This window comes from Camelina sativa, chromosome 11 (assembly GCF_000633955.1).
Source record: "Camelina sativa cultivar DH55 chromosome 11, Cs, whole genome shotgun sequence".
NCBI lineage: Eukaryota > Viridiplantae > Streptophyta > Magnoliopsida > Brassicales > Brassicaceae > Camelina > Camelina sativa.
The window spans coordinates 1,820,094-1,830,021 of NC_025695.1; the positions used below are offsets into that span (position 1 = coordinate 1,820,094).

At 34.7% G+C, this 9,928-nt stretch overlaps 3 protein-coding genes across 3 annotated transcripts in view; 1 reads left to right on the plus strand and 2 right to left on the minus strand.

Annotated features, from left to right (window-relative positions):
* LOC104727537 (L-ascorbate oxidase homolog) overlaps positions 1–601 on the minus strand; it is a 4,382-nt gene extending 3,781 nt beyond the window's left edge. Inside the window, exons 1-3 of the mRNA XM_010446634.1 lie at positions 379–601; positions 166–275; positions 11–80 (exon numbers count right to left, since the gene is read on the minus strand). Coding sequence (XP_010444936.1) covers positions 11–80; positions 166–275; positions 379–528 — 330 coding nt within the window. The 5' untranslated portion in view covers positions 529–601. The remainder of the gene's footprint in view (positions 1–10; positions 81–165; positions 276–378) is intronic.
* Positions 1,969–4,215, minus strand: LOC104721076 (pentatricopeptide repeat-containing protein At4g37170-like). The gene has a single exon (XM_010438984.2). It carries the CDS (start codon positions 4,159–4,161, stop codon positions 2,056–2,058), a length of 2,106 nt encoding a protein of 701 aa, XP_010437286.1. The 5' UTR covers positions 4,162–4,215; the 3' UTR covers positions 1,969–2,055.
* On the plus strand, positions 7,134–9,084 carry LOC104721077 (myb family transcription factor EFM-like). Its single transcript, XM_010438985.1, has 5 exons — positions 7,134–7,513; positions 7,616–7,773; positions 7,895–8,207; positions 8,324–8,400; positions 8,499–9,084. The coding sequence occupies exons 1-5, from the start codon at positions 7,288–7,290 to the stop codon at positions 8,787–8,789; spliced, it is 1,065 nt and encodes a 354-aa protein (XP_010437287.1). The 5' UTR covers positions 7,134–7,287; the 3' UTR covers positions 8,790–9,084.

Below are 9,928 nucleotides of genomic sequence, written 5' to 3' on the forward strand. Positions count from 1 at the left end.
GTGTAAGTGCCGATTTGATCTTTAAGTTGAAACTGGTAAGTCCATCTTGCCACGATGTCCTCCTCTGCTTCACTCCGTTCCTACACATATTACAAACCTGTGTTAAAGATTTCATATGCGTCTAAACCGCAATTAGCTCAATAGGTTATATAGTAACATGTATACCAAGTGATGAGGAATGGCTCGTCAAGCTTGTTAATGAGATTAACAACGACATTGTTGTTTGTAACAGCTTCAATCGGAGGACCAGGGAACTGATTATTGATAAGAATGACCTACGTACATCATACAAAAAAATAGAAAATTACACTAATAAAAATTAGTTTCTCATAGCAAGATTAAATCTAACATATATAAAATAATGGTTTATATTGATACCTGTTGAGGAACACCAAGAGGAGATCTTGTTCCATAAGTGACAGTCCAAGTGTAGAACATATATGGGTCTTCCCCATTAACCAAAACAGAGCCCAACAAAAACAAGGCTCCTATGAATAATTTACATAGCAGGAGATTGGTCTGTTTCATTTTTGTAAGACGAATAGAATGTGAATCCTGATCTCTCTCTCTCCCTCTACGAGATTCAAGATCAAGAATTGGTTTTTTGTTTGTTTGTGAGTTATGCTTTGGGGTTCCACCAAAGGACAATCTTATATACACGAGGGAGTAAGTAAGTGTTTGTATTTTATTAAGTTTTGTCAGCGAGGACGACGTGAATCCCCATGCATCACACAAAAGCCTCAATTGCTCTTTTGCGGCGTACTTCATGCAAAATATGCTTGCCCTTGACAACTTTTTTATTTAAAATTTACGCGATATAGATATGAGATTTGTAACTATCATAGATATGTGTACTACTAGAATTACTTCATCAATCACCAAGTTTTCTTTGTCGGCAAGAGAAGTATAACCATTTTTAGATTGAGTAAAAAGAAGAAATTGAACCCAAAAAAAAAAAAAAATCCCCAAAAAAGTGGTCTATATTGTGCCCGTTAAGGATATTACGGAGTACAAACAAATATAGTTTGATGTCAAAGAAAGTTATGAGAATTTCAACGGGAAAATCTTATAAGCTGCTTTAGCCTTATAATTATCAAAGACAAAAAAAAATGAAGAACCGACATAACATATAAATCGGAAAGCCGCTAGTATAGAGTGCTTTTGCCTACACTAGTGAGTGTCGGTCACAATTGTATAACAAAACGTACGAGTGCATACAAAATTTTCATGGAAACTTTTTAGGAAATAAAATTTTTTTTGAGTAAGAAAAGCGTGATTTGAGACGAGATTTGACTTTGGAAGTTATGAATTATACAAATAGAATACATTAGATGACAGAGTCTGGGAAAGTAGATCTTGATCTATAATTAAAAATTTTGTTCCCTCACACGTAAATTAGTTTAAATAAGTAGGTTGACTTTTTGATTTAGATGTATGGACAATAGAATCTATAATTAAGAAAACCAACGAATCACAGAACACATAATTAATTTCTCAAACTTATCGAAACATAAAGAGTGTGCGTCTATCTCACGAGATTCCAGTTAGCACATTACTTTACTAAAACTATAATGATGAAGTCAAACCAAATGCTAAGGTGAAGACTTGGTGATGTATTCCTAGAAGAGATCACATATTGGGAAAGAGACGAAACTCTAATTAATCACCCATGAATTCGTTACCACTAAGCTCGCTTGTACCATGTGAGTTATACTAATATATCCTAATGTATTTATACCACATAATATGTATATATACGCAATGTGTACTTCACATTAATAAATGCATGTCTATAGGCATGCTTCCTCTTTTCCTCATCTTACGAAACTTGTCTTGAGACTAGCAAATCGATTATAGAGCCATTAGTGGATTCATCCTTTTATTTTGGAATTTAGGAAGTTTCATGCCTTTGTTCCTTAATCCCTCCATTGTTGATCGTATGTGTATACTAAGGTTCTACAAAACATAAACCTTTAAACAATTTCTACGACTCGCTGACTAATTTGCCATTGTAGTACAAATCAATCATAATTCATAAATTTGTTTTTCTTTTCGTTACCAATAATCTCGACAAGAACATTGTCCATTCTCAAAGCAATGAAACCGAGTCGAGTCCCTTACGGTTATCTTCCTCTTTGTGATCTTCGATATGAACTTAATAGCACTGTGACAATCCACACAAGACCTTAAATTCTTAAACACCTTAATCGCTGTTCCTTCTTGTGTCGATAAAATTGCAAACGCAACTGCAAGTTTCTCGCTATGATGCACAAGATTATCTTCTTTCTGTTCATCTTCTACATCGTGCAATACAAGACTAGTAGCAGGAACATACCCTTCTTCTTTCATCTTCTTCCTCAATTCACACAAGAACTCAATTATTTGGTTATACATTGGATGCGAAGTATCTGCTGCTATGAATACATGACGCTTCCGTTTTATCTCAGTCCAGCTTGAACCGGGCCTTTTGGTGACTCCGATTTCTAGCATTCTCTTTCTCATTTTCCCTTCTTCCTCCCATTTTCCTGCTGCAGCATAGATATTAGCCATTGTAACATAGGTGACAGGGTTTTCGGGTTCTATTTTGAACAGTTCTTGAGCCGCTTCCTCTGCTAGGTCCATGTTTCCGTACGTGCTACACCCACCAAGCACGGAAGCCCATAGAAACCTACTCGGTTTCATCGGCATTTCCCTAATAATGCTCTTTAACTGTTCGAATCTTCCAGACCGAGCTAATAGATCAACAAGACAAGTGTAATGATCAGAAGTATGCGATAACCCGTGTTTCTCTGTTATCGAGTGAAAGTATTCAAGTCCTTTTTGGACCAACCCTGCATGAGTACAAGCAGAGAGGACGTTTACAAAGGTAATATGATCAGGTTTCGTGCCGGATTTGAGGAGCAAGTCAAAATACTTTAATGCTTCATCAGGCTGTCCATTCTGAGCATAGCCACCAATCAAAGAAGTCAAAGAAACTAAATCAGGTTTAGGACATCCATCAACAACATGTTTTGCGCTTTCGATGTTTCCACATTTCGTGTACATGTCTACAAGAGAGCTTGATGCAAAAGAGTAGGGATCAAACCCAATTCTTGTCATGTATCCATGAACTTGCTTCCCTAGCTCTTCTTTCGTGAGATCAGCACAAGCGTTCAAAACTCCAGCAAAAGTGTACTCATTAGGTCGCTCACAACAAGAACCTACCAACTCAGAAAACAAAGAAAACCCTTCTCGCCATCTACGAGACTTGAAATATCTATCTATCATTGATGACCATGAGACAACGTCTTTGTCAACAATCTTATCAAATATGTTTCTTGCTTCATCAATACAGCCACATTTCCCATACATATCCATCAAGGAACTCCAAAGCACCTCATCTGAATCCAATCCAGCTCGAACAATATGCCCATGAATTTCTTTCCCTCTACGTATACATGGAATCGCCGCAGCAGCAGCCACCGCACTAGAAACTGTAAAAATATTAGGTCTTGAATCCGGTACCTTTTGCATCAAACTATACAACACCAATGCCTCTTCAGGCTGATCCTTCTTAACATATCCCGTAACCATACCCGTCCATGAATAACTATCTCTCTCAGGCATTTCATCAAACAACTTCCTCGCTTCATCAACCAAACCAACCTCTGCATACCCATTAACCATTAGATTCCACGAACACACATCTCTCTTAGGCATATCGTCGAACACCTTCCGTGCATCAACCAAGCTACCACATTTCGCATACATACCCAAAAGACGGTTACATATAACGATTCCAGGTACAAACCCAGAAGTCCTAATGTGTTCATGAACCTTCTTACCTTCTTCAAGAGCGCGTATCTGGCTACAAACTTGGATGAGATTACAATAAGTAGAAGCAGGTTGCTTCTTTGCTCGACCCAGAAGCTGAACAGCTTCTCGTAATAGCTTCTGTCCGCATAAAACATCAATGGCTTCACCAAATCTGTTAGCTTTACATAATCGCTCCACAACACCGACATCGTCATTGTTCGAATTAAAGAACTTTTTATCTGAAAACCTCTTCTGTGTTGCGAAAGCAGAGGAGGATAGGTTTCTTTTGAATATCAATTCATGAAAAGTACTTAGCTTTCTCACATTTGAATGATTCATCTTTACCAAAACAAAAAACAAAAACATAAAGTTTTGAAATTCAAAGATCTCGTCGCCGGCAACATTTAAGTGATTCTCCGATTGTTTTTAATTCAAGAAGAATTAAGAAACCTTCTCTATTACTTAGAAGGTTCCATTATCTTTTTCAAAAATTCAAAATTAAAACAAAAAGCTCCGATGCCGAGAATCAAACCCGGATCTCCTGGGTAAAAGTCAGATATCCTAACCGCTGGACGACATAGGATTTATTGTTATAACAATTTTAAATAGAATCATAAACGCTAATTATGTTTATTTTCCCGAATCAATTTGCTTTTTTTTTTTTTTTTTTTTTTTNTGATTGATAAAATGGGGGAATCAGTCTTGGTTCCTTGTTTGTCACAAAGAAAACAGCATCTTATTGGATGGATTGATTATTCATCTTTACAAGATAAAACTAAGACCATCCAAAACATTCAGCTTTTTAGTTGCAGAGAATGAAAGAATCTTTGAAACTAATATCAAGCATCCATTGTTGTTTTGCCAATTACCAATAAATATCTTAAAGATAATTTTATTTGATTAGAATATACGGATAATCATTAACAAATTTTGATTGGATGTTTTTTATAAAGTTAATGAAAAGAGTATTGATTAGGTCGAAACCCATACCCATTGGACAATAAGTGTGTTTCTTTTTCAAGTAAAAGTCGAGTTATGGGATTCAAAGTTGCATGTAAATGTCTGAATTCTTTGCCACTACATTTTGGTTAAATTTGGATGTTAGTGTCATGGTGTGTATAAATTGTGTTCAATAACTGACGAAAACTATTTGAAATACGAAAAATTTGAAAGATTGTTGAATTGATTGACAAACAAGCCATGGGATTCTTACTTATTAACCAAATATATCTCATTGGATTCTCTCGCAGATAGAAACGATGAACCTTATCCTCAAAATGTAGATTAGACAGAGCAAAAGCTATCGTTTGTTAGAACTTTTGTAAGGATGAAAAAATAATAATACAAAAGGTTAGGATTACGTGTCGTGAACCCACCATAAGAGAATCTAATCAATCAATCAACGGTATCAAAAATCTCGACGTCCTTATTACAAGCTCGAGACGTTTCAGTTCTTGTCCTTCATAAAAAGAAATAAAAAACGATTCCAAAGAAAATAAAAAATTCAAGATTAGTTGGATACGTGTCATGGTCTTGTTGGCTTACAGTTAGCCGTTTCTTTTCGTCCGTCCGTTTAGATTCCCTTTGTGGTCTTTATTGTTTATAGGTCTTAGACATTTTTATACATGCTAGGGTGTTTCAGAAAGTTTTTGTTTTTAACAAAAGGAATCAAATGTTATTTCGAAAAGGTTTTTTTTTTTTTAAAAATTGTATTTGGCTACAAGGAAAAAAAAAAGCGACGAATAAAGTTGCTTTGCGTCGTGGGATCTTTTTCATTGGATTATGCGAAAGATCCTTTTTGCTCATTACTAGTGTTCTAGATTTTAAATTATTTCATGGGGTTTTTATTTTATTTTTCAAAAACCCCCGAAGAATATTAAGATATGATGAATTTACCCTTTTAATAATGTAAGTTTGATTACCAACAGAATTGATATCAATGGTTAGAGAAAAAACTCCCAAGAAATAATGGTGGTTAGCTATATAATTCAACCTAGTTTTTTTAGTAAATATCCACGTTGAAATGAATAGGTATTTCATAATACATACGAATTACATTAAGAAAAACAAAAAAAAAAAAACATGAAAAGGGCACTATGGTTAAACACAATGGTTCCGTGGTTCTTTAAACTAATCCTCAATGTGAGTGTAAATGGACGTTGCCGAGTTCTTTTGACCACTTCACTCTTTTACAAACAGCCAATATGTTGTTGATATATATCGATTACTAGTAAATACAGTTGTGTTAGCAAAAGCTAATGTAATTCCCTGTTCAATTACAGAAATTAACGACTTCATATAAAGTAAAGCGAACGTGTCCTAGACTAGAAAAGATGAGTTTCTAATTCTCTGTACTAATTTAGTCTAGTTATATGATAGTAGTACAAACTAAAAAAGTACGAATTTATGTGTTGTACGTCTTATATATACTTACAAGTACTGATTGATTACTCAGATTATTAATCGAGTGGTTCCGCTGGAACTTGGATTGTTTTGTTTTCATATCTTTTTTTTTAATTTAAATATTGTCAATGTCTAATCTCGCATGGTGTATTGGTGTTTGACTACAAAATTCTAACCTTAAAGTTCATAACATTTCGATTAATTATAAAAAAAGTCAATATTAGTTGTAATGTAGATTTTCATTATTTAAAAGTATATTTTCACATTCCTTAAAACAACAATGAAAATATCTTTGTTGAATTGTAGAATATGTTTGCAATTTGTGATTGAAAAAAAAAAGCCAAAATAAAGAATTGTCATATTTCCATTTGGCTTTTACACTACTTACCAAGCAAAATCAAAAAGATTTTAACAAATGATATTGTAATTGTTAAAGTAAGGAAAGAAAAGTTTGATCTCTTGTATGATGTAAGCAAATATTAAATATGATTTCCTTTATTACAAAAGTTAGAAAATGTTAATTTTGAGGGATTATCTAAAAACGAAAACAGGATATATTTAGTGGGATTTGCACAGTCTAAAGCACTTTGGTTATGCATAATACAGTGTTGGAAACTATTAAAACACAGGATAACACGAAATATGAGAATCTTGAATAGGGGGAGCACTATTTAGAAAACAAAATAAATGACAAGTTTCCCAAAACTGAAAATAGTGAATTTAATTGTTATTAGCCTAATTAATAAATAGGAGGAGGAAAAATAAAAAGAATAAATATTTTTACAAGTGAGTGTAACGATTCGCCGCGTGTGTACGGGCATCACAAAAAGATTCTTTGTTCCCATTTAAAGATAAAATCTAATTTATCAATTTACGAAAACACCCTCGACTCTCCACTTATTTACAGCGGCTACGGTTCACCGCGTCCTTCATCTTCTTCTTCCCCTCTCTAATCCCTTTCTTTTTTCTTTTCTTCATTTCTTCTTCTTCTTCTTCTTTGTAACCTTTCTTCTTGTTCGTCTATATATACGTGTGTCTTTGAGCTTCTCTTTTGTCTTTTATCTTTGTACGTTTTGTTTTTTTTTCTCGATGGTTCAAACAGAAACAGATCAAAGGATGGGTCTTAATCTAAATTTGTCTATCTACTCTTTTCCGAAACCCTTATCTCAATTCCTCGACGAAGTGTCGAGGATCGAAGACAATAAATCGAAACTGTCTGAAATCGATGGTTATGTCGGGAGATTAGAGGAAGAGAGGAAAAAAATCGATGTTTTTAAACGGGAACTACCTTTGTGCATGCTCTTATTGAACGAAGGTACCTTGAAAAAAATCTCTCCTTTTTTTCTGTTTTTTTTCATAAATCGAATTGTGTGTTTGTGATTGATGAGATTGTTTTTGTTTCTGTCTCTCTGTTTAGCGATTGGGATGTTGGCAGAGGCTAGAAAAGGGTCATCAGTGATGGCATCAAATGGGAAGTTCAATGATGGTGAAGGGGCAAAACTGGAAACTGATAAGAAGAGCTGGATGAGCTCTGCCCAGTTATGGATCTCTAACCCTAATTCCCAATTCCAATCGGTAATTTTATATATGATGAATCCACAATTCAATACAAAGACCAATCCTTTTTTATGTTGTGTTGTGTTGTGTTGTGTGATGGATTCCCCAGTTTGGTCTGATCATGTTTTGTTTTTAACAGACAAACGAAGAAGATGATCGGTGTGTGACTCAGAACCCATTTCAGACTTGTAATCAAGGAGGGGCATTTCTGCCATTTAACCGTCCTCCTCCTCCACCACCACCACCGGCTCCTCTGTCTCTCATGACTCCAACATCAGATATGATGATGGATTGTAGCAGAATTGAGCAGAATCATCATCATCATCATCAGTTCAACAAACCTTCAGAGTTGCAGAGTCATCACATTCAGAAGAAAGACCAGAGACGTAGGTGGTCACAGGATCTTCACCGTAAATTTGTTGATGCTCTTCATAGGCTTGGAGGGCCACAAGGTTAGTCCTTAACCACAGAAACTAATAAAAGACCCAACTTTGGATTAAAAGTGTTGATTGATGAGTTGATTATACTGAGATTGTGTTATGTTGTTGTTGTTTTTGTTGTGAGACAGTGGCTACACCAAAGCAGATTAGAGATTTGATGAAAGTTGATGGTTTAACCAATGATGAAGTGAAGAGCCATTTACAAGTAAAACTTCTCATCTTTTTAGAATAGCATAAACTTTTGATGTGTGAAAGGATGAATATGATTGTGACAGTGAGGTTGAAATGAATATGTTATTGTAGAAATATAGAATGCATATCCGTAAGCACCCGCTACATCCGTCAAAGACTTTGTCATCTTCGGATCAACCTGGTGTGTTAGAGAGAGAATCACAGAGCTTAATAAGTTTGTCGAGGTCGGATTCTCCACAAAGCCCACTTGTTGCAAGAGGGTTGTTTAGTAGTAATAATGGTGGTCATAGCTCAGAGGAAGCAGAGGTAGACGATGATGAGGCAGAGGAGGAGAAATCTGATGGACGTAGCTGTAGAAATGAAACAAAGAAGAAGAGACAAGTGTTGAATCTTGAGCTTTGAAACTATACATAGTGATGATGAGATCATCTTTACCAGCTTATGTTACTTATACATATATGCTCGAAAATAACTTTTGAGTCTGTTCCGGAGTTTTTGTAGATGTAAACATGAGAGGGGAAATAAGCTGAGGATTTTGAGCAAAAAATAGGTTTTTTTTTTGCCAGAGGATATAGATAGATAGCAAAGAGAGTGAGTGATCAAAATCCTCAGGTTTGTGGTTCTTTTTTTTTTTGTTTTGTTTTACTTCATTAGAAAGGTAAAACTCAGATATCAAAGATTTTGTTTTTTTTTGCTTGTTGAAAGAGTCATCAGATGATTAGTTTTTTTTACCAACTCGGTAAATCGAATTCGAGACTCGTACTAAAATTAGTTTTACCTTCGAAAACAGAGGATGAAGAAAGTCACAATCTTTGTCTCTCTCTGTAAGACATCGTTGTCTTGATCAATCTACCTAATCTGAAAAAAAATAAGAATCTTTTATTGCATAAAATCGTACGAAAAGATAAGATTTTTTTTTATCGTCTTAAATACGACAAGATAATAAGATTTTCACTATTGAGATATAGAAAAATCGACTAATCACTGATTTGATGTAGTTTAATTCCACGAGATTCGCATGTTTGGTACATAGAGCTAATAGTGATGGTCTTTTGTCTTCGAAATAATAATCTTTCAGTTTGATACTTTTCACTGAAATTTAAATATTTTCCTTAGGATTTTCACCATTAGCCTAGGCCCCCCTATGTTACAAACACGTTTAAGCGGATGTTCAAGGACTCTTTTTAACGCTAGATTTTGTTTTTTAATTAATAATACCTTTGTTGACACAACCATAACACTTTCTTGTTCTCATTCGTTAAAATATCTCAGAAATTGTTGTATGAACTAATTCTGATTACAACTATAGTTTCGCTTTGATGTCTAGAAGGAAAAGAAAAAACACTAAACCTATCGAATATTTAGTTCAAATTTGATTCAGTCGGTTCAATTTATAACCACAACCGGTTTAGCTACCCGATTATTTTCGACCACAATCATGTGGTTTCGGCCATTCGGGTCTGGGCCTCACGGGCCACATCTCCCACACCCTTCATCATAATTCACTTTTTTTTCTTTTTTTTTTTTTTTTTTTTTTTTTT